The sequence below is a fragment of the Terrapene carolina genome, unplaced genomic scaffold (genome assembly GCF_002925995.2).
Source record: "Terrapene carolina triunguis isolate 2854851 unplaced genomic scaffold, T_m_triunguis-2.0 Scaffold211, whole genome shotgun sequence".
NCBI classification, from domain to species: Eukaryota; Metazoa; Chordata; order Testudines; family Emydidae; genus Terrapene; species Terrapene triunguis.
Window position 1 is genome coordinate 37,382,016 of NW_020664562.1, and position 25,985 is coordinate 37,408,000.

Genomic DNA, 25,985 nt, shown 5'->3' on the forward strand with positions numbered 1-25,985 from the left:
TTCCCCTGTTTAATTTAGGGAAGTGAAGAAGCAGTGTTTTCTTTTTTTGAGAGACACAAACAAGCAACCCCCATCCTAGAAGTACGGTTCATCTAGAAATCTAAGGACACATCTAGGTCCCTTTTTTTGGGCAGACATTAACAAGCAATCCCCATCCTAGAAGTACGGTTCATCTAGAAATCTAAGGACACACCTAGGTCCCTTTTTTTGGGCAGACATTAACAAGCAATCCCCATCCTAGAAGTACGGTTCATCTAGAAATCTAAGGACACACCTAATTTATTAATTTAAAAATTAAAAAGCTTTATTTATTTATTTTTAAAATGAACAATCAAGTTATAATTCGTCCCAGTACGGAGGGCATGCACATGGCCCTCTGCACCACATACGCCTCTGACGCAGGGCTTAAGTGGTTTGGTGGCCCCTACATTCCCTTGTGGACGGGAGTGAATATCACCATTATAGAATAAGTAGCAAGACATCTTCTGGAGTTGTGTTCCATGGGAATATCTGTGTTCTCTCCTAGTGACAAACAGTAAGCAGTAAGATCCTCACTTGCAAAAAATCCATCAGGAAGAATCTGTAAATACCACTGATGAAAATGAGCCCACTATAATGCAGCACGTTGCACGCTCTCCAGCTTCAGAAGTAGATTGTTGGATTTCAGCTAGCTAGTCCTGCTTTACTTTTGGCACTATTTAATATTCTGGGTGTCCTGATGAGGCTTCTTGATAAAACAGAGCCAACAGATTTCCATAAGGTAGCTACAAACAATTATACTGATTATTAATAATGATGTGCTATGTCCAAAATAATGCCGTATCTTAATCCAAGTGTAAGCATTTAACTGACATAGGGAATTGTTTTACAATATCTGGCCAGGAATATTTGTATGTGTCAGATCATTTCTTCTCTTTGGGTGAAATTCACCCCAATACAGAGGTTCCATATAAGGTCTAATGCACCACTTAGTGTTAAGGGCTTAAGTGGGACTTAAGTGTTGCATCGGTATTTTGCTGAACTTCTGCTCTTTAAGAATACTTACAAATTCTAAAACTGAATGTGAAGCATTTACAGCAAATTACTTGTTGTGTAACAAATATAATGCAATCACATAGGGCCCAACCCTTTAAACACCTTATTCATGTCCATAACCCCAACAGTTCCAACAGAACTACAAATGTGAGTAAGGTTATTCTTGGGTGTAAACGTTTTCAGGATCAGTCCCAGAATTAGCAGTGGTAAATTCATAAATACATACAAAGTGGCATAGAAAATGACTAGGACAAGGCTGTTTACTGTCTGAGAGGGCAATCATGCAATTATATGACAAAAGACGTGCAAAGAAGGGAAGTATTCAGCAGTATGTGTGTGACCTTGTCCTTTACATAAGGTCAAAAGAAAATCATGCATAATGCTGCTAACAGTCGGTTCATGAAATCTTTTTGAAAACAGAAACATTTTGTTAGATTTAGAGGAAATTATTTATTTTGAGGAAATACTTATCCAAACATTGTTCTATTTCCCCCCATTATATATTTGAAATCTAGGCCACTTACCCCAAAAGAAAACATTTCAGCAATGTTTTGTACAGGGTAACTATTTTAAAGAATGGACACAAGTACAGGCTAGTGGCTAATTTATTTTCCATAAAATCCTATTCCTGTGGGATATGAAAGCTTGGTGTGAAATGTCTTACCCAGGAAAGTGTTTGAAATGTATTCAGACACTTGGTTCCCGGATCGGCTCATCTCTGAGAGGTGTGTCAGCTCCCGGTTTAGCATTCTCTTGAACTGTTGAAATAAAATAAATAAATAAATAAAAAGCTCACATCATTCTGAATGCCGTTCTACATTAATTTAACTGTAACTTTATTACATGCAAATCCATAAACAAGATATTGAAAAATAAACTGTGTAGATGTTTAGAACACAGTCAACACCATATGGTTGAATTTAGATAATATTCAGCACTGTCGGAATTGGCAGTTTCCTACTGTCATATTAAACTGACAATAATGAATTTCTAACAGAATGTGCACATCAGGTTTTGCTGATGAAGGAGAAGACTATGTTTTACGCAATTTCTCTCAAAAATGGAAGTCCTCTACTGGTTTTCAATTCCACATTTTAAATATATATTTGCTCTGTTTTGCTATATATTTGCAAAATAAAGGCAATTGCATACATTAGGAATGCATGACAGAGGAAAAATATATTGTAAATCTAAAAAAAGAAAACATGTATGCTTGGATATAGTACATTACAATGCAGGATTATAAACATGTTTTCATCCTAATATGCACAAAATGATATTCCTAATTTTCAAGTTAAACTATCTTTATAGCAATATTATTCTGTCCTCTGAAGTGAATTATCAAAAGGGAAAAAAAAACCCATTACATGTATGTATGTTGCATTTACAGTATGTACAGAGATGTTATCTCTTACTGTACAGTATATATAAATAACTTAACTAGCATATGCTTTATGTATTTTATATCCTAGATTTGTAATATATAACACAGTCATTTATAAATTGTCTTCTTAACCCACCTTGATGTAACCCCAAGATACAGATAACAAATAGTTTGCTTCAGGCATTTTGGAAACCTCCACAACAGAATCAACAAATCCCTTATGAAGAATTCACAGGTCAGGTAGAGGAATTCCACAAGAACAAGAATGTCCCAGTTTTCCAGTCAATAAAAAGCTCAATATTCATAAAAGCCAAAAGATTTGAAAAAACATGGTTTTTGCTAATCCAAGCCAAAGCCAAGCTTTGCATTCGATCTTTGCAGAAGAGCTGTATGTGGGTTTATTTGCTGGCAGAACAGAATAATGAAATCAGGGATTGCACGAAGAAGCAAGAACTAATCCAAATGCATTCAGCTAGATGGCTTGAAGCACTTATGAATTATGAATAGTCCTGGCTGCTTAGCTGGCTGAAGGGGGTTCCCACTCCAGATTAGTCTGGCTCAGCTGCGCTATGCGGGGAAGAAATGATGGTTGTTTTTTGAGGGGGTTGCCAGCTATAGCAATACAGCCATGTTTTTCAAAAGGAAGATTAAAATGGAGGAAGCCCTGTGCATATTTAAATAAGTCAAAAGTAGGCAGCAGCCTCCTCATCTCAATCTCTGCATATGTTTTAAAACCCTCATCATTTCAGAGACAGATGATTTTCAGTGCAAATGTTCACAGAGATTTTTTAAAACAGGATTGCTAACTCCTTCCATAGTAACCCAGATTTTGATTTACATTTCAGATCTCTAGCAAGATAAAGGGAACAGGGAATGTTTTCAGATGATAAATTATCATAGCTATGCATTTTACCTCTGTTACAACCATAGACCTTAACCCTATAATATGTGTCTACAAAGCACAATTTAAAATTTCAATCAATTGCTTTGAATTGCTACATGAATGCATTCACAATCTCATTTTATAGATTTCATCAGAATTTTCATTGACATTTAAGGTTGCAATGCAATTAATTTATTAGAAAACAATCTGTTCTGTCAGTGAGAAATCATAGGAAAACCACTATTTACTGTGTATGTGATGTAGATCAGAGTAAGAAATCACTAGTGACTATAAATATTCATACTGCTTTAGGATTTTATTGCTGTCTATTATCTGTATGATGTCACACATCATCCAGACAGGATTCCTAAAATACAAGTGAAATTTTAGGTTTGAAATGATTTCTGTTCTCTGACTGCTATGAATAAGTGTTATCAGTGCTGACTGGGATGATGTCATATGACTTTCTCTATGCAGGGCCGGCTCCAGGCACCAGCCCACCAAGCTGGTGCTTGGGGCGGCACCTGGAGGGGGGCGGCGTGGCGCTCCGGCCCGAGAGCGGGGCCACGACTGGGCTCGCTGTCCTCCCCCCGGCGCTGCCTCTGGCCACCGGGGAGAGCGGAGCCCCGGCCGGGCTCGCCGCCCTCCCCTGCGGAGGGGGGGGGGGAGGCGGCGGGAGGCTTTTTTGCCTGGGGCAGCAAAAAAGCCAGAGCCGGCCCTGTCTCTATGTGTGTTAGGGGACATACATAGAGGGGAAGCCTACTGCTGTCATGTAACCCTCTGCCCCCACCAATATACAGGTGCTCAAGTACAGCGAGGAAAAAGAATATCACAGTGACACGGCAACAGTACCACATGATAATCTCCTTTACTGTGAGGCTTCCCTTCCGATTGTAATCAAGCATCAATAATAGCCTTGCTGCAAGAATTCTAGCACTGTTTGAGAATTCTAACACTGCTTTAAGGAAAACGAAAGCTAGTTTCTAAAAGCTTTTAAAACACTGGCTTTAAAAAGAGAACCATGAGCAATTATTCTATTTTGTGTGACATTTACAAGCCCAAAGAATCACAATAACTGATTTTCCAGGTAACTGTTTTCAAACATCCACCTCTTCACTGCTAGACTGTGTTTTTGGTGAACACCACATTAAATAAGAATTTCCAACTGCTTGCAATGGCTATATTTAAGTCCCTGATGGATTTAGTGAAATATAAAGTGTTGTTCATTCATCACACGGAAATATACTTAAATAAACTGAATTATTTTGTCATAATATGCCTATTTTCAGGGTACTACTCAGCAGAACTATCAAGTAGCACATACAGGGAGGTCTTGCAATAGGTTTTGGTGCCCTGCTGGCCTATCCCACTGAAACTTGGTAATAAAAAAACAGAATATTTTTGTATGCAGTGTTGTTCTAGCCATGTCAGTCCCAAGATATTAGCAAGGCAAGGTGGGTGAGGTAATATCTTTTACTGGAACAACTTCTATTGATGAAAGAGACAACCTTGTGAGCTTACACACAGCTCTGACCTGAAGAAGAGCTCTGAGTAAAGCTTCTCTCGCTCACCAACAGAAGTTGGTCCAGTAAAAAACATTTTTTGAGCAGTTATGCAAAGGCCTCTTGTGGAAAGTCCACAGAGTGGAGACTCCATTTTAATTAGGGCAGTCTACCCAATGCTGTCCAACCAGGAACCACAAGAGGCCTCTAGGTCACAGAAGCCCCACCCAGGCTGAAATGCCAGTCTGATGGACTGAGGTATGGAAGGGAGAATGAACAGCTTCGGGCTGCTGACAGAGCTCACTGGGGTAGTTGTGGAATCAGGATGTCTCCCGTGTTTATCGCAACTCTGCCTGGCACACATCACAGGCTCCCCTCTTTCGCTTTTAATACAGGAAACTTCCACCTATTATTCCACTAACTCCCTGTACTTCCTGCACACACACATACAAAGTCTGCACACCAAAGCTTGGGCTTTGCACCCACCCATAGGTCAGAACCTGCTCACAAAGCTTCTCTTCATCCCTTGCACACAATCATTTGGAACAGGGGTTATTTAACACTTGAGCAAATGAAAGTGTGAAATCTGTTTTTAATATTTTTCAGTTACTCAAGTCCAAAAGCTGAGTAACTGGTGCCACTTCCCTTTTACCAAGTAATACCAGCATGGCAGAAGTTTAGGCATTATTCGATTGGACTCCTTACCCTCACCATCTGTGATGCTTTATCTCTAGACAATCTGTCCACTTGTACCAATGTGTTCTCCAGACAGTAATGGGTTAGTTCATAAAATGTTCAACCACTTTAACTACTGAAGGTCAGATGAGTCCTCTATAACTGGTTTAGACAGACAACCATTCGTGCAAATGTCCAAATCCTATTCCCTGTGGCGAATGAACAGCACCAAGGAACCCACTAATCAGAGTATAGCAAGAATCATCCATAATTGTGTGGGCTAGAAGTGAAAGTAAAAGCACTGAAGATAGATCAGCTAACTGGCTACCACCCACAGCCAGCTTATGGAGAGAAACAGATCAACACCCGCAGAGCACAGTGTCTGAAAATGCCTGTTAGCAAGAAACATGTATTTTTCACTTTAAAAGTGACTGGAGGCAGGGATATTGTCACATGGCTTTAAGCAACTTTATGTGGTGTGTCAGTGTCACCGGTCTTTGGCACATGATCGGTTCACTCAGGAATATGTCATAAGATCCCGGCAAGGGGGAGATGTGAATGATGCTTGATGTGAAGGTCAGGAATCCCAGAGCTGTGGGCATGCTGGGGAATTACTTTCAATTACTAAATCTCCTTTAAGATTCATGTCAGCTGAGAGAGGTTAAAAGTCTCTTGATCCAAAATCAAGGAACTACCAAGCCAAAACTTGGGTTTTTTTTATAATTATAAACAAAAAAGTAAGGAATTAATGCACACTCGCCTATCTGTGTAATCACAATGAAAAGTAAAGCTCTCATAAAAGAGGAGATGAGTTCTAGCTCAGTGCTTGAAAACTACACATTGGCCATAATCCAGCAAAACATTTCAGCACATGCTTAACTTTAAGCATGGAAGTAGTCCCATAGACTTCAAGCGTCATGTTAAGCATTTTTTGAAGGATTTTACTGGATCAGGGCCTTTATCTATACAAAAGAACCACCACAATCAGGTGATTGTAAAAATGATTTTCAAACAAAGTTGTGTCAACCGGATTTTATAGTATTTTGTACATATACAGAATCGTGCATTTCAGCTGAGGAGCTTAAAGCACTATGCAAACATTAAAAAATGTTACCTGGCAGCACTGCTACCATAATGTAGAAAAGTACCAGGTATTATTATCCCCATTTTACAGATGGGAACTGAGGCACAAAATGATGAAATGACTTGCCCAAGATCACACAGGATGTCTATAGTAGAGAAGGGATAAAACCCAGATCTTTTGACTCTCATCTCTGAACTTTAACAAAACCATGCCTTTCCTCTGTTCACTCAGCTTTAAGTAAACAAATTCCACCCTCTTCTTCAGGCTTATCATCAGCAACCTTTACATGACTGGTGAGCGGTACTGTAACACTGCTAAAAACATTACCATGATCAACTCCAGCCATGACAATTATCATCCTCGTTACATAGAGGGGATTACTCATGCACTTTTAACGGTATCATTGCAATATACTGTCTGAACACGGCTGGAATATGAATTTATTCATAAATTTCCTCAATAATGTGACATAGTTAAAAATGTACAGCCCGGTGAGGAGGACATTCAATAACACTTAGAAGCAATTACTACTGTTCGTTTTATGGGACTCTAGATTTTTCTTTGAGTTTCACTTGATAGCAAATGTTCCAGAGAGATTCTATCTATTCTATGGTATGCCATTTGTGTGCAGTACCAGTAGGGAGAATGAATGTTGCTCCCTCTGCACAGATCAATTAATGATGTTATGTTAAAATCTCTGCAGTGGCTTCTCAGCTAAACCAATATGACAGCAAAGGATAAAACCAACAAGTAATGAGAAAATGCCAATGGGTTTGTGTACTGCATGTTTTGTACAGCATATTACACATTTCAAAGAACTAGTGAATGAATTTAGAGTTAATGCTGCATCCCTGTAATCAATAATAATAATACTTTGCGTTTATACAGTACCTGTCATCTGATCATCTCAATATATTTTACAGAGAAAGGCATTATTATCCCCATTTTACAGATGGGAACTGAGCCACGGAGAGGTGAAGTGACTTGGTCACACAGGGAGTCAGTGGCAGAGTCGGGAATAAAACTTGGGTCTCCCTTTTCCATATCCCATGCCCTGATCAGCAGATAGTGCAATTCAAGTGTAGAGTTTAAAAAAGGAATACACATTATTTTAATAGAAGTAAAATAATGCAGAAAAGCCTACCAACCCCAAACAAACATAAAGAATGCCTGATCTTCTGAACAACAAACAGTATTCTGAAAACATCTGGGCAGTGGTGAGAAAAAGCAATCAGGTTGTGTGGAGTTTTCCTGTAATGACTAGAAAAGTAGTTTCAACCAAATTAGCTCAGCCAGACACTGAATCATTCCTTGACTGATACTGGAACCACTTTTGAAGTATTCACTGGGGCACTGCTGCATAGACTGAATCATAGAATACCAGGTTTGGAAGGGACCCCAGAAGGTCATCTAGTCCAACCCCCTGCTCAAAGCAGGACCAATCCCCAGACAGATTTTTGCCCCAGATCCCTAAATGGCCCCCTCAAGGATTGAACTCACAACCCTGGGTTTAGCAGGCCAATGCACAAACCACTGAGCTATCCATTCCCCCTTGGAGCTCCCTTTTCTTATCAGAGTCTCTCTCTTTTTTTTTTTGGTTGGTAATTCCTTTCATTATAATTCATTTAATACTCTCAGATGTTATTTTCCCAGATAGTGAAACATCTTTAGTTTTACTTTATCTAAGATGCAAATCTTTGCTTCATTCCTAGCCCTGTTAATGTTGACATATTGCTTCTATGATAGGTGTGTGGTTTCCTTTCCTCTAAGGACAAGTTGGAAACTGCCCTAGGGAAATCTTTATGCAAGTGTACCAGGCCAAAAGCCCAAGGGGCGCCGGCTCTGGAAAGGCTGTGTAAGGGAACTTCACTTCATCACCCCCACGAGGGGAGTAGCTACCAATGCTGGGAGTGCGGCTACCAGCGCTGGTGCACTGTCTACACTGCCACTTTACAGCACTGAAACGTACAGCGCTCGGGGGGGGTGGGGTGTTTTTTCACACCCTTGAGCGAGACAGTTTCAGCGCTGTAAAGTGGCAGTGTAGACAAGGCTGTAGTGTTCCAGCTCACAGGTTGCAGTAATGACCCTGGTGCATGTGGGGGGGAGGCTGGGAAGGGGGAAAAGGTGCACCTCCCTAACATCTTCCTCCTGGTAAGTCAGCTGAACAAAATAATGCTCTGGCTTTCTACGGACGAAGCAAATTTCCTTCTCATGCCAGAAGGTTAAACAAAGATCTACCCCCAGATTCACACACCCCTTTTTTTGATTTTCCAACCCAGTGCTTCTTCTCAAGGTAACCCCGTTATTATTACTGCTCTTCAGACAACCGCATCATAGGTGTGCACGATGCATTACAGAGACAATAAAGACACAGGGCCAGATCCTCAGCTGGTGTAAATCAGCATAGCTCCTTTTTAGTCAATGAAGCTACACCAATTTGCTTCAAGCTACGATCTGGCCCAGTGGATGAAAAACTAAAAACATTTACAGACATTAAAGGCAAGTACAGGAGAAAAGAACTGCTATGATATTGTAATGCCTTTGCTTGGAATGTGTATACAGAAATGGGTGCTCCCCACCCTTTGTCTTTATGAAACAATTTAGTTGCATACCTCCGGTGTCTAAAAATGTTTATAAACTGCATTGCCCTCGTGACCCAGCCTTCTGACACAAATACCATCTTACATTCTTCACTTTGCCACTGTTTCTTAGAAGTCCTCAGAACAAAAGGTAGGAGGGAATTCTTACCTACAAGGATACCATTAGTGTTTGTATGGTTTCCCCTCGTTTCCTCTCCTCCCCCCACCACCCGGCCGATAAATGCAACAGGGCCAAGTCATGATCAACTTAATCATGCTTCTAACCCAGGGGTCAGCAACCTTTCAGAAGTGGTGTGCCGAGTCTTCATTTATTCACTCTAATTTAAGGTTTCGTTTGCCAGTAATAAATTTTAATGTTTTTAGAAGGTCTCTTTCTATAAGTCTATAATATATAACTATACTATTGTTGTATGTAAAGTAAATAAGGTTTTTAAAATGTTTAAGAAGCTTCATTTAAAATTAAATTAAAATGCAGAGCCCCCCGGACTGGTGGCCAGAACCTGGGCAGTGTGAGAGCCACTGAAAATCAGCTTGCGTGCCATAGGTTGCCTACCCCTGTTCTAACCACTTCTGGTCTCAAGGCACAATTCATTCCTGGTGTAATTCCATTCATTTCTGTTTTACCTGGGAAGAATTTGGCACTCGATATTTAAAATCTAGCAGGTTACACGGAAATTTACCAGTGTAATGGGAATTAAGGCCCAATTCTGAAAACATTTATACACACAAGGGAAATGACTCCTCAGATGTATAAGTATTTGCAGGATCAGGCCACAGGGGTACGTATCAGTGTGCACCTTGAACATTCAGTTACGGTGTTTGTGGCTGGCGTGTGCTATAGCAGATTTTTTAAGTTAGATAAACCAGTATTTGAAACCAGAACAGATATTAAGGAACACTTGGTCTCCTCTTCCAGAGCTGGGAATTTAAATCTCATTGGTGTCTAATCCTTAAGCAGCCAACATTCCCAGTGAAGCCAGTGTTTTTGCCTGAGTGAGAGCTGAATGAGGATTTCAGATACGGTCCCAACTGTCAACATGAAAGCAAAACTCCCAAGAGCAGCAGATGAGACAAAATGTGGGTTGGTCATTCTCACAATGGGCAGAAAAGCAGGTAACTGATATAAATCCTGCTAAAAAGCAACAGAGGGTCCTGTGGCACCTTTAAGGTGCCACAGGACCCTCTGTTGCTTTTTACAGATTCAGACTAACACGGCTACCCCTCTGATACATAAATCCTGCTAGTACATGATATTCCTTTCTTTTCTTTTTTTAAAGAGTTCTTGTATAAAAGGTAATTTCCTATTATTCTGGCTCCCCTCAAACCTATATGAACTTTGAAGCACTGTTCATTTTGGCCTATTTTGAGTCTGCCAAGCCAATACTCCTTGAAATAAGTTCTTTCTTCAGTATGAGGAATAACAAAATTTTATCTTCAGTTTTCCTCATATTTCATCATTTACAGAATGGATTTAATCAGAAAAGATTAGTTTGCAACTGTTCCTGTTACTTCACCATTTCAGTTTGTGTATTTTCTTTTCTTCAGCACTCTCACTAGCAGTGATGAGAAGCTGATTTTAAATATAAATGTAACAGTAAAATAATAAAGCTTTTTCAATTCATTTGGTCAATCAGTTCAAAAGAAGAGAGCTTTTGATAGGTAATTTTGATTATTTTAGTAGCTAGAGTCAGTAAACATATTATATTCAGCTATCAGTCTTTTTTCTTTTCAGCGCTTTTGCAACTCTTTCTTTCCTCCCCGCCCCAATCAAGTTATGATGTGCTACAAGCTACTTTTAACAAGATGCAAAACTTTGAGGATTTTTGATTTCTCTTTTGTTTATTTTTTAACCAAAAACAAACATTGAGCCATGAAATTTCCCATTTTATGTCAAGAGAAAATTGCTTTATCCTTTGTACATTCAAGCAACTACTTAAAAAAGAATAATTTCATGGCAGACTTGTTTACACAATTTTATTATGACGATTTAAAAATACATAATAAATTCAAAGCACAACTCCTAAAGAAAAAGTTGCTATAAATCAGTTAAGTGACTCCTCCCTTAAAGTAATAACATCACTCTGATCTAGATAGACTAATATTAATGTTAGGCCTGGTCTACACTAACCCCCCCACTTCGGACTAAGGTACGCAAATTCAGCTACGTTAATAACGTAGCTGAATTCGAAGTACCTTAGTCCGAAGTTACCGCGGTCCAGACGCGGCAGGAAGGCTCCCCCATCGATGCTGCGTACTCCGCTCGCCGAGCTGGAGTACCAGCGTCGACGGTGAGCACTTCCGGGATCGATCCGGGATCGATTTATCACGTCTTAACCAGACGCGATAAATCGAACTCAGAACATCGATTGCTTACATCCGGACCCGGATGTAAGTGTAGACGTACCCTTTTACTGGTAAAATTTGCTATTCCCTTTAAAGAATCAGAACCACGAGGTGTGTATGTATTTCTAGCTCATTTCCAGATAATTGAAAATGAAAATATGCAAACACATAATAAAAAAGCTGGAACACTGCAAGAATCAGAACCTGCCTTGAAGAAAGAAAGAAAGAAAGAAAGAAAAAGTTTCTAGATCATTTCCAGATAATTGAAAGCTGAAATATGCAAACGCATAATAACAGGGTTAGAACAAGATCCTACATAGTGAACGTACTGTGAATTATCACTGCTTAGAAGAGAGTCTGAATTTCCCTATTCACATGCGAGGCTTGGGGCTCATGTTACTCACCTCATGAGAACTGGGTGGGTCTAACGGAAAAAAAACCCCTATCAACTGATGTTGACGAAAAAGTAAGGTCATGGCAAAACCACCATTTTGACTTCCCTGAAAATAAATGTGTCATGTGTTTATAAGGTGCACATGCATGAGGCTTTGCTGGCACATTAAGAAAGTACATGCCATTCCTGCAGGGCTAAATCTGCTTAAAGGCTTCCTCCAGTTGAAGACAAGTCCTATAAAACATCTACTGCCTATGAATACAAATGGCAGATGCATTCTGTCAGTGCTTTCATAGCTGATTGGTATCATATAGGATTTTTGTTGGAATATTAGCATTTCTTTTGATTAGCATAAAAGCAAAAGCATTGATAAGGTTTATAATTTCATTCTGTGTATCATTAGCAGGAATACACTGAATATTTGTACAGATAAAACACAATGTTAATATAGCACAACAGGTTGTTTGATTATAAACTTCAGTTTTATTTGGGTGGATGTTTGGGTCAGTTTCTGTTTCATCTGAATCATTTTGCCCTTCCCTATCTGTAAAAACACTTGTTTCAGGATAATGAATAGAAACAACCACAGCTTGCTTCAGCATGTTAGCTTAGTGCGTTGTATTGGTTACCTGACTCACTAACTTACCACAGAAACCTTTGACGGATGTCTGACGCCAAAATTATTTATCTACCAAAATCTGCTAGGGCCTGATTTCTCAGCAAGACAAGAATCCAACAAAAATCCCTCATGATAGCTCAAATGAAGATTACTATCTATTGTGTTATCTATAGCATCCATCCATGGTAAGTGCTTCTTACCATGTAAAAGAAAACACAGAACACAACTGAGCACTTCTCAGTAGAATGTGTGTTTTAAAATTTGACATGGTCATATGTTCTAACCAAAAGCATATCCTGCACTCATTGAAGTTAATAGCAAAATTCATCCTGACTTTAGTGGCAACAAGATTAGGCCAAAAATTAATAGCACCTCTCCTAGGAAAACTGATTGTCCACAATTTGGGGGGAATTAATTATAGTTGTCTAACCTCACTCCAATGTGTTAAGTTTAGATTAAAATTGTAAATGGGAAAAGTCCATTTTTTTACTACAGACTAAACATGTTACTTTCCAAAGGCATTTTTAGAGAGTTCTACAGGTGTAAAGTGTTTTCTGAAATTAACTGGAAGCTTGGCTCAGAAAATGAAAAACAAAGATCAGGAAACAAAAGAAAGATCAGTACCAGTCTGAACTGAATGACAGGAAGCAACAGCAAAATATAATTAGATGACTAAAGCAAGCAGACTACAGGCATAAAATGTCTTAATTAAAGAAAGGCCTGATACAACTAACAATATCTATGGCCTTGAGAGAAACCAATGCTCCAGAAGGCGGAAGGTCTTATACCAAAATGTTTGATCAATCAGACCTATGCAAGCCACACTGACAAATCCACTTGTGCCAAAGGAAGCTGACCAATTTAGTAGGAAGAGCCCACGATAGAAACCACAAACCAAATAACCACCCCTGCTCTTCATTAGCTATTTATGAAGCTGCCCATTTGGAGAGGATGGTGCATGCTAGTGAATTCCCTGCCTCCCACACTGCACTACTCTCAAAACGCAGAACCTTTAATCCCTAAACCTGCAGCGGTGAAAATGGAATATAGTAGGGGTCTTAATGCTTGATTGCCAGAGTGTTCTCGGCCTCCCTCAGTCTCCAATTCACAGATGTATTCAGGCTTCATGGCTCTTTTCGTTGTCTCATTAAACAATGCATTTAGACAGGAAGGGGCTTAAAGCTTTTTTCCAAAGTCAATCCCAAGAGCCAGACTGGGGAGAACTGGCACTTATCTTTTAGAAATAACAGGAGTACTTGTGGCACCTTAGAGACTAACAAATTTATTATTTTTGAGGATACAGACTAACACGGCTGCTACTCTGAAACTTATCTTTTAGGTGATTTTGCCTCAGTTGGATCCTACATCTTTAGAAAGAAGACCAAGAGGCAAGTGTGTTTATCATTTAACAAAGGGAGGGTGAGAATGAGAAAGCTACTGTTGTGAAATGTATATACCTAGCATTTAAATTAAATTGAAATCTGTGATTCATATCCTGCAGTCTTTATTTAAGCAACTTCACAGGGCTTTCATAAAGTAGGAAAACTAGCTCTGGGAAATTAAAATAATTCTGAACCCTGAAATGGCTTTTCCTAGATGTGCATAATGAGAAAAACTCTGGCAACTCTTAAACAGCAAAAGTCTGTTTGCTTTATAAGATGAGGCATAAAGTGTAAATAAAGCCCAGTACGACATGGCTTTGTATCTCTTAAAATACTGTATGAAAAACAGTGGCAGCTGGTCCTCCCAAAATGAAAATGCACCTAAGACAGCCATCTAAAAACATATGGAATGTACTAATGAATGTAAATACATTGTAATGAAAAATCATTCTAACACAGAGCTAGGCAAATAATTTGCGGAATATTTGTGTGTGCAGTATTTGCCCAGCTGTGCTACAACGGTTGTTTTTTTATTTTTTTAAACATACAGCCGAGGCCCTCCAGTGAGAGCAGTCTCTCTCTAAGGCATTCTATTTGAGCGTGCCCCCAAACTGCCTCGTTTTCCTTTTGATAACCCAACACCACTATGTTTCATGTGTGCCCTACTGAGAGCTAGCATGTGAGAAGGGAACCCAAAGGACAGAACATGTGTGAAGATTTGGCATTGATTAGTGATATGTTTGTGAATGTGATGAGAAATGAAACTCCTTCTAACACTGCTAAATTCCATATTTGGCACCACAATGAGCTCAAACAAAGAGTCCCAAAAAGTACACAATACCAAAAAGAGTATCAACATTACCACCAACTGGAGAGGAGGAATGTTGGTGAAAGATTCCTACTTGAAACAAAGAACAAATCCCTAAATACTATTAAATTTCCCGAACTTTTCTCTCTTTTCTTAAAGTGTTCATTTTGCTTCTTTTCCCCCTCATTTTTCTGAGTATTATCACTGTCTTGCTGATTTTACACAGGCAAACTGAAATGGCAATTTTGATGAAGAGTTTAGAGGGGCCTGTCTCTCTCACCCATATTGGGCAAGTCAGGAGTACCTCCACTGAAGCCAATTGACTTACGCCAGTATAATATTAGTGTGAGACCAGAATCAGGGCTTAGAATTTGGGCCCAAGTTGGACCAGGAACTGAACTTCTCCAAAGATCAAAGATCCCACCTTTTCTAAAGGCAAAAGAACTACCAATCACAGCCCCCCCAAAATCAAAGATTTTGCTCTCAGAAATTACACAAATCCTTACTGATACTATTCCATGTCCAGTTACCTCACTTCATTCCCATTCAGGCAAGGCCTCTTGCCTTTTCAATTATTCACTTTTTAGCCCAGCCCTCAAATAATTATTCACCTTTTGAACCTGCCCTTGAGCAATTATACTTATGACCTAAAACAGCAAGACTGAAATGTCTGGAGAATGAAAAGTTCAAAATGGTCAAGCCACCACAAAAGGTCAAACCACCACAAAAGTCCGATTCTTTTTTAAGAGTTAGATGATGCCTAATGGGCACTGGCCTGTGTTGGAGACAGTGGGGAATCATACCAACAAAGGAGGTCTCCTGGGGATTGAGGATGTTATTTGGAAACTGGCTAGGCTCTAGTGCTGGCAAGGCCAAAGTATCAGATTGTCAAACTTACATACGGAGTATTAAATAAGTACAATTGTTCCTCTAGACTGTTAACACTGTATTTATGAGGCAGAATAATCAACTTTCATTATAATTATTCATTTCAGAGAACAAAGGAGCGAGGGAAGAGGATTTCAGGGTACGGACAGGGCCAGATTAATTCTCCTGTGAGCCCGGGGCTATTTGATTTTGTAGGGCCCCTGTATACAAGTCTTTGTCCTGGGAGGGAGTTTGGTGCAGGAGGGGGCTGGAGCAGGGGATTGGGGTGCAGGAGGGGGTAGGGAGTTTGGGTGCAGGAGAGGGATTCTGATCTGGGGCAGGGGGTTGGGGTGGAGGAAGGAGTGTGAGGTGCAGGCTCTGGGATGGAGTTTGGGTGCAGGAGGGGATTCTGACCTGGGACAGGGGGTTGGGGTGGAGAAGAGGGTGCGAGGTGCAGGCTCCGGCCAGGAGGCGCTTACCACAGGCGGCTCCTAGCCGGCAGCACAGCAGGGCTCAGGCAGGCTCCTAGCAGGTCTCTGCGGCCCCAGGGTGGGAGGGGGACAGCGTGTTCCGTGCGCTGCCTGCACCCGCAAGTGCCATCCCTGTAGCTCCCATTGACTGGTTTCCGGCCAATGGGAGCTGTAAGGAGGCGCTGGAGGCAGGGGCAGCGCATGGAGCTGACTCCGCCTCTGCTAGGGACCGCAGAGACGTGCCGGCAGCCAGCTGCTTCCAGGAGCAGCATGGGGCCACGGTGAGCACCCCTTTTAGAGGCCTGGAGATCACTGCCTGTGATTTATTTTGCGGGGTCCCCCTTGAGCCGGGGCCCTGGGCTGCAGTCCCTAAAGCCCCTGGCTTAATCCGGCCCTCGGTATGGAGTGATGAAGTAGATTGTTAAAATTTACGACAGTCTATTTTCAGAGTACATATATGATGATGATCTGAATTCTGTGACTAGTTCTTCTCTGCATAGTGTAAACAAGAGACAGGTCAGACCCAATCCCCAAATTTGAACATCCCTGAACTTTGAGAGGGTTTAGACCAGTGGTTCTCAACCAGGGGTACATGTAGCCCTGGATGTATGTTGGTCTTTCATCTAGATATTTGTCTAGTTTTACAACAGGCTACATAAAAAGCATTAGTGAAGTCAGTACAAACTAAAATTTCATACAGACTATGACTTGTTTATACTGCTCTATATATTATACACTGAAATGTAAATACAATTTATATTCCAATTAATTTATAATTATATGGTAAAAATGAGAAAGTAAGCAATTTTTCAGTAATAGTGTGCTGTGACACTTTTGTATTTTTGTGTGTGATTTTGTAAGCAAGTAGTTTTTAACTGAGGTGAAACTTGGGGTATGCAAGACAAATCAGACTCCTGCTAGGTGGGTAATGATTTTTACATACTGTGAAAAATTTTGATATTGAAATATTTTCCTGTTCTGAATTGGGATGAAAAAGCAAAGTCTTAAAAATGTTCACTAACCACACACACAGACACACACACACACAGGTTTGGGTCAATTGCAGTTTTGTTTACATAATTTTTGAAATGTTTTGTTTTGTTTTTGACCATTTTTTTTTAACTCTAAGTAGCTTAATTTTTCAAATGAAAACTTGTTATGAACCAGAAAACCAGATTTTTTTTCTTTTAAAAATGTCAAAATATTTTGTTTCCACAATTTCAAAACTTTTTTTAGTTGAAAAAATTCATTGAAAATGATCCATTCTCGTGGGGAAAAAATCCATTTCGACAAATCAGCATTTTCTGACAAAAAAAGTTTTGTTGAAAAATTCCCAACCAGTTCCAGTCCCTGGCCTGTTCTGGCTGCACTAAAATCCTGGATCCAACACTCCCAAATCTTGGATTGTTCAAAATCTGGATCTCAGATGTAATGTTTATCTTCAGAAAATGCAGTGCCTGTTTTCCCTGTACTAGATCAAGGCATTCTTTCTAAACCTGAATGAGAAGACTGAAGTTCAAACATACATCATAAGAACATAAGAACATAAGAAAGGCCGTACCGGGTCAGACCAAAGGTCCATCTAGCCCAGTATCCTGTCTACCGACAGTGGCCAATGCCAGGTGCCCCAGACGAATGAATTGTCCCCACCCTCAGGTGTAAACAGCCTCTATCACATTTTGCATCAAGCATAATGATTTCACAACTCAGGCTAATTCCAAAAACTGTAAATTCAAGAATCACCTAACAGCACTAGGGTATGTTTGCATCATACTTTACAAGGGCGCCATGCATTTCAGAATGCATTTAAGATCTTTAATGATAATTACAATACTCTTCTAATGGCTGTTGAAGATCAGCTAACTTGCACTTCATGAGGTCTCCCAAACGCTTAGTTACTGTCTTTGTTTCCGTAATGACAGTCCCTGAACAGCTGCAGCCGATAGAGGGGAATACCAAATAACCCATCAGGAACTGATGTGCGGAATTCCATGAATCATACCTACTTAACTCTGCTTATAAAAACAAAAGACATGGAAGTCTCTTTGTCTTGCTAACTGTTGCTTAACTTTACAAGCCTTTCTTTGTAAGCCAATTGGCTATTTTAAAGCATATTAAACAAAGGAAATTACAGTAAAGTAACCAAAAGACTAAACAATTTGGCACCAGTTAAGGGAAACATCACGTACGAAGTGGGCAAGATTGAGTGCTGGCAGACTCACAAAACAAATGCAAATGTGGAAGCTGTGCAGCAAGGCACATAGACCCTTGGCGTGCTGCCCTGAGCAATGTTAAACTGCTTGATGTGGACTGCCAGAGTTTACATTAGTGCCCTCAGATTTATTTAGCCACTGTCTCCTGACAGTTAGGTGTGGGCTTGCTGGTCTCTCTCTGTTTGTTTTGTTTTTTGTTTGATTGGAACACCCTTTGAAATAGTGGTGAAGTGGAAGAGTCATGTTTATGCCAGGGGCTCTCTTGCAAAATAACAAAGACAATGGTTTGGTGAGCTGTCTCACAAGCAAATACCTATGTATATAGTGATGGTCAAAAATGTTATCTGCCTGCAGGATTTAATTCTGCTCTTTACGCCCACTTCTCCTGGAGACTTCTTTAACAGCTGACATTTCTAAATCCAGGTGAGACAAATTGCAAGGAGTTATATTACAGTATGTCTAGCAGCACTGAGCCGTATGGTCAATGTTAAGGCTCCCTTAACTTCCATCACAATACAGGCATAACAAAGTTTCAAAACCGGTGGGTCAACAAGGAAGACCCTGTGATGTTACCAAAGTACGTATATACAAAATTCAAACTGTTTCTGCAAATAATGAATTACATTATTCATAGGGCTCGCTGGGGACTTTTGGATGAAATGTTATTTGTTGGCAAATGCCCAGTTGTCAAAATGGAAACTTTTCATGGAAACATATTGGTTCCAGCAACACTTTCATTGGGAAGATTTCTCCGGTGCTGGGTGGAATTTCTGGCCTAGAGCAGGGTGAGGATAGCCAATATGCAAGTGGTTAGGGCAATGCAATCACCTGGGTGTGGTAGACAGGCTCAAATCCCTGCTCTCCCTGATTCAGACTAGGGACTGGAAACCGGGTCTCCCACATGTGAAGTCCTAACCACCAGTCTAATGGCTATTCTGCGCTGGGGCTGTCACAGATTTTGACCAGAAATTCCATCCTGGGCCTGAAGAACCTACCCAAAACCAATAGAGAAGGGGCTCTGCATGATTCAGAGCAGGAACTTGAACATGGGTCTCCCACATCCAGGTGCTATAGAGTCAGTAAGTCTTTCTCTGGCCCAGCAACTATTTATTTAGACAAAGCGGAGCTCTAATAGGATAGATTGAGACAATGACTGACTCTAAAGTCTGGTGGTTAGGACTCTTGCCCAGGGCGTGGGAGACTGAGGTTCAGGTCTCTCTCCTCTGATCCCTGGACGTAACTTAGCTATTCTGGGGTAGTCTCATGCACCCTCACTTTTCTGGGGGGAAATCTGGAAGGAACAGAATCAGTTGTCAAAACCTTTTTTGGTGAAACAGATTTTACTTTCCAGCCAGCCTTTATCATCTATCAACTGCAAAGTTGCACAGTCTGGGTGCAGAGGCTCTGAATACTGGCTTCAAAAACTACTGTGCTATTCAGGGGATCCTGCACTTATAAGTGGATGGACTCTGTGATGTAAAAGGTCTTTTCCAGTCCTAGCTTCTATGACCTTAAGACCTTAGAAAACCATCAAGCTGGGAGTTGGAGAACTAGTAGGTCAGTTGGGGAATTATTTACCCCACGCTTTATGATTTGGGGATGCACCGAGCCTGTGTCTACCAACCTTGCTCCGTAGAGCCCAAATGCTCTAGGGGGCCTGTGATTCTGTCTCTATGGCAGATGAGTCTGTAGACAGCTGCATAATGCCAAATGCAGCATTAGGGGGCTGCTATATCAGGAGACTCACAAACCTCCAGAGATGACTCAGTATCTGCCTAGGCAGTGAACTGGATAGGCCACTAAATGCAGAATGATATGTCATATCTTACAATAATGTAAAAATGTACAATACATATTAAGATTTAATATCTACAGACGACTAAGGGTAAGTTAGCTTTATTTCACTCAAAGCTGAAACTATAGAACTGTCTTGTTAGTATTTTACATAAATAATAAACTCCATCTTTGCAGTATTCCGTACATTCCCACATGCTTAGTTTAGGGAATCCACAGGGAATGAGGCCAGTGCCAAGGGGCAATGACTAAGGCAATGTGGAACAGAAACTCACTTAGGGATGTATGGTCGTTTTCTTCAGCGTTGCTCTCTTTCTAATTTTGGGATGCAAATCATTTCTTAAAAAAAAAAATCAGATTTCCCATTTCCCAAAACCACCACCATGCTTGGCGTGATAGGCAGTCTGCTTCCCGGAAACTCTGGTCTGGAATAGCAAGAGGTCTGGGGTATTTGGAGGACAGGATTAAGTGCACTGGTAAAGACATGTGGTAAAGACTTTACCTAGGGAGGGAGTACTCAGGAGACAGAGCTTTGCCTTTCTGTAATGGTTCTATGCTGGGCTCAAGCCTGTGCTTTGCAGCCTCTACTCCCACTTGCCTCAATACAAGCTGAGGCTGGTTAGCACCTAGCAGGATCAGGCCCTTAGTTTTTCACTTTCCTTGAGTAATTAACTTACATTGTTGGCAGACCCATGTGCCAACTCTTTATGACCAGGATGGTGTCACACATGGCTTTTCCTCCCAGAAAATGCTTTTTGTACAAGAGGTCTGAGAATCACACTGCAAACACGAATTCAGAGATCCTCCCTCTCTGTCTGCTGTTGTTGCAACTCTGTACTTTTAAAACTACGTCTGTCAGGAAGGAGACAGGAAATTCGAGTCACACTTGCAACAGCTGTGCCATGCCTACTATCATTCTCAAATGACGTAGTTTGGCTTTAGTGGCACAGGGCCAGGAACTCAGCAATAACAGAGGTCAGGAAGATAGGTCACGGTTTATACTGTTCTGCACTTGGGATCGTGCTGAGTCTATTTGCTTTCTTCCTTTCTATACTGTTTCTCTTTCCGTTCTTCTTTAATAATGTGGAGCCTAAGCATCCTGTTTTCAAAACATCGGACTGTTTTGTTGTTTACCAATGCCCTACTTAAAAGCTTTTGATTCAAGCAAGATAGTCTACTCAGATACTTTACGAGATGAAAAATGTTCCATTAATTTGTTGTCAAATTTTCTGATTGTTTCTAAACAGTCTTTCAAAAGCCTCAATACTTCCAATTGAACAGTTGTCAGACTGCGCAGCTCACTTGAAATAATTTTACTGTGTGCCATGAAAAACTGTTTGCCATGATGGCACAAAACCAAGAGACATTTATCACCAACTTGTTTCGATGTTTGTTACCATGGCAAGGAAAAAAGAATAAGCTGCAAACCATTTCTTGTTAGTCTTTCATAGCTGGAAATGACTCTTGGAATCTGACCAGAACACGTACAAACACATTTTAGTTCAAGTATACGAATGAGCAAAGTTTAAAGAAAGTTGAATCTAACCAATGAACACTAACACTGCACATAGTAAAATCATAATTTTTAACAATTACACAGTGGCTGAATTACTTAATCAGAGCTTTTCACCTCTAAGAGTCCCAATGTGGGAGAAAATCTCAAAATACGGGATAGTTCTGCCCCATGTGTGAGGCCCTATTTTCTTCTCAGTCTAAAGCCTTACTAATGGCTAGATCTGTTTTTCACGCAAGCTGATAATTATATTCTTTTCTTGAAAGCTAGCCCTATTATACTTGTATTACTTTCTATGCCCCGGCATGCTGTAGTAAGAACTAGTGGAGGAGGAGGAAATTTGAAATGACCTGGGATTAATTTCTTTAACATATTCCATAGAATCTCAGTTTATGATTCAGCATTTCCGGTGTAATTTATTTCCAGTTAGGAAAAGAAGAATAGCCCTGGATTTGTGTGGCACAAAGGTAAAACAGGTTCTAATCATGAGGGCTAATGCAAAGGAATGAAGGAATACACAATGTCTAACATCTTTGTAAGAGATAGAGCACACACACATTTCAGAAACCATATGGATTTGCTTCATCAGGTTGATGGGTGTAAATATTGCATAAAAGCATGGGCATAAATATTGAATTTGGAGCAGCAATACTTGTGACTTTGAGATCTTGTGCACTTAGACCGTGCTGCTGGGTGCAAAAGCAGGAGATCTGCTCAGATGCCAGTCAAGTGCTCATTTGGGCAATAGCTAGGAACATTGCAGAGGTGGTGCCTATAGCCCCAGGGAGTGCCTTATGTCAATCAACAATAACCCCTCTGGCCAATTAAGGACTGACTTTGATGGGTTCTTAATAGAATCTCATCTGCTCACAGAGAGCAGTTCTCTCTCTGGCTGGGAAGGTTGGAGGCTGGAAGCAGAAGCTGAGGGTTGGAGAGAGTGGTGGTTTTAAAGGATTATTTTGAGGGGTAGTCAGGGCTTCTGCTGTATTTTTTCCCTTTATATCTTTCCTGTATTTTTCTTCTCAACCTTCCCCCCATTTTTTCCTACATTCAGCATAAAGTTTAGTTTGGAATATTTTTTTTTTCAAATTAATTTTAGCAAATTTTTACTCCTTGTATGAAAACTCAAATTCTCCTGCATCTCTTCCCTCCCCCCAAAAAGCAGCCCTTTAATGAAAACACTTTTACGTATGTCCCAGTGTTGTGGCACTGCACCTTAATCATGTACTGAATATAAAATGCTGTCAACTCGTACCATAATATTAAAAACACAAACCAAATGCTTAGAGAAAGGGACAGTTGCAGTAAAACATTATCCCATAATGTTTAGAGTTTGCCATTATTATTGAAAAGCCAAGTTAATTTCCCCAGCCTGATCATTTGTTACAGTTACACACTTTTCAGTGGGTGCCTGTGGTAGTATTATTTCCAGGGAGAACAGCTGTAATTGACACCTTGTAAATTTTCTGATAGACAAATATCAATGTAATGATGTGGTTTTACTGCATTGTACCATATTATAATTCTGAATCCACGGAATGCTAAATGTTTTCCTGGTTCTGCTTTTCTATGACAAATTTTCTCCAATGTATAAGTTACTTTGTAAGTAACATTTTTATTTACCATCCTACTTCTAACTGTATAAAAATGTACCTAAGGTCCACTGGAACATATCACCAAATCCAAGGATTAATTTCACAGTGTAAATATATTTTGCTTGAGAACCTATGCTATCGTTTACCACTTGCACTGTTTAATTCTTGCAATAGCATAAGGATACAGATAGTTCAAAGCATTTAAAGTTCCCACCCTTAACATAAAGTACTAGGAAAAAGTACCAACAGTGTTTAAATGAACTTTGTCAGATATTGCACTGTGCATGCTTGTCTGCTGGTGGACACAATCACATACAGCAACACTTTTTGTCTTACATTACAGCACTTATTCTTTTTATTTTCAGCCTTTTACATTTTAGGAAGAAGTTATCCCATCGCTTACCTTGTTAGATGCCATCTCACTGACTGATCGGTAGGTCTGAATGGTTTCAAGTTGATCTAAACACCAGTCTAATTCTTCCAGAGTTTCCATTGCTAATTTTTGATAAGATTCTTCTGCAAATAAACACACAGACATGTAGTTAGGCTTGAGTGGCTGCAGACTTTCCATGGTAGAGTCACTGACACAGCTGCAGGCAGCACTACTGTAGGTGGTACAATGCTCCTTCATCATGCGGTCTGGGTACTTCTGCTCCAGGCTCCAGGAGGAGAACAAATCAACTTACGTCCTTCCTGTGAATGGCTGTCCCCCCCCCCCTTTTTTTTTGTTTGGCTTTGAAGATGAGATCTCGGTAATACATCAACAAACTTCCTCTAAAAAGGGGGTGTGGGAGGAATGCTCTCTGACAGACTCATCTGCATGTATGTGGATTAAGATTGCACGCTAATAAAAGCAGTTCCTTGTAAGCAAGTTTTTTCCCCCTCCTCCTAAGCGTTACTCATCACAGCGTTTCTTGTCTAAAGTGATGATATTTTTTTTTTTAAAGTAAAATGTCATTAAGTGAGATGGACGCAAGTGACTTGCTTCAGTTACTTTTTTCTCAGAAGAAACAAGCTACGCTCTTTTCAAGTAAAATGAAAAAGAAACCAATCGTTGTCAGTAAATCTTTAAGCAACGCAATCACTGAGGGTATTGTACGTGTGTGATCTTTGAGTAACTTTTCCATGCGGTAGTACTGCCCCAAACAAGGTTAGGTGTACAGTTTGTTTGGGTGCTACATGAGAGCCCTCTGATAGGGATACAATCAGACAGAAACTTTATGGGAGTACTGGATGAGTGATTGACTCTATTGGTTAAAGGGAACGATGCTTCTCTTGTTTTACTAAACAACGTTAAAACTTCCCTTTGGTCGCAGCCAAGATCATAGGGAAATTATGAACTGGATTCTCAGATGGAAACAGAAATGAGCTGTCTCTGCTTTTGCTAATATTGTATTCCTCTCGATTTGTAAGTGTTTCAACTAGAAAAGCATAAATCTCCTGGAAGAATTGCTAAGCAGCTCTCAAGATAAAAATAAAGGTTTACACACACTTCACTATGGCTCATAAAAATAACTTCAAACCCTTTAAATATAACTACCTACTATACCTATTGACTGAAAGGACACACACATACCAATACATATCTTCCTCAGTTCAAGGAGTCAGGATTTTAAATGATACCGGTTAAAGCAAACTGCAATCATAATAGAGTGAATAGAACTCTAGACTTCTACTGACTTAGAAAAATATACACACACACTATAGGCCCTATTCAGCTCTGTGAGTGCAACTTTTACCACTTTGTGCTGGAGGTTGTGGATGTGCTGAAAGAAGAACTGGTCTAGAGGGAGGGGCAGGAGCAGTAGTGTCACTCTCCCTTGGGAGCAACTTTACATTTTGGCAGGGATTCCAAAGGGTTCTCATCAGTGGTGGCTCCCTAGCAGTTGCCCTGAATCAATGCACCGCTCAGCTGCCCTGGCTCCATTTCTTTCTGAGCCACCATGTTTATGGAAAAAAGAACGAGGAGTCCTTGTGGCACCTTAGAGACTAACAAATTTATTTGAGCATAAGATTTCGTGGGCTAAAACCCACTCCATCGGATGCATGCAGTGGAAAATACCTTTTCCGATGAAGTGGGTTTTAGCCCACAAAAGCTTATGCTCAAATAAATGTGTTAGTCTCTAAGGTGGCACAAGTACTCCTGTTCTTTTTGCTGATTCAGACTATCACAGCTACCACTCTGAAACCTGTCACCATGTTTATGGAGTGTACCAACTAGCTCTATGCCCCTTTGTTTGCATCATTGCACCCTCCACACCAGATGGCTCACTCACTGCTGGGGTGTGAAATAGGTTTCCACTAGCTTCTGATTCTACAGCTACTGCACATAGGGCCTGATCCAAAGCACTCTGAAGTCAACAGAACTCCTCCATGGGACCTTGAATTACATATACAACTAGTCGAATGGCTCAGATTTCGATCTCAGTTACACCAGTGAAGTCAGTGCAATTACTCCAGATTTACGCCAGTATAAATTATTGTTTGTTAAATTATTATTATTTGTGCTGTGGTGGTGCTCAAATACATATTTGTGCTGTGGCGGTGCCCAGCACCCCTGTTGTGCTGGGTTTGGCATACACAGTAACAGATGCTCTCTGCCCTGAAGAGATTACAATCTAATTTGAAGAATCATAGAGTAAATGAGTGTGAAACAACAGGAAGAAATGGAGAGTGGGATGGAAAAGGGTGATATGATCATGAGGCTGTATAGGGAAACTACTGCACAGCTCAATAGTACTGGCCAAGAAATCAGAATCTTGCCCACTGACTTAATTTGCTGCCCTCTTATTAGGGAGTAGTCCCACTGAATTCCAAAGTCTCT

The 25,985-nt window shown here is 40.3% G+C and overlaps 1 protein-coding gene across 2 annotated transcripts in view; it reads right to left on the minus strand.

Moving 5' to 3' along the window:
• Positions 1–25,985, minus strand: part of LOC112115931 (cAMP-specific 3',5'-cyclic phosphodiesterase 4B) — a 395,215-nt gene that overhangs the window by 11,912 nt on the left and 357,318 nt on the right. For both annotated transcript variants that reach the window (XM_024213161.2, XM_024213162.2), the window contains 2 exons: positions 23,565–23,677; positions 1,700–1,793 (listed from right to left, as the gene is read on the minus strand). In XM_024213161.2, the coding sequence (XP_024068929.2) occupies positions 1,700–1,793; positions 23,565–23,677 (207 nt within the window). The remainder of the gene's footprint in view (positions 1–1,699; positions 1,794–23,564; positions 23,678–25,985) is intronic.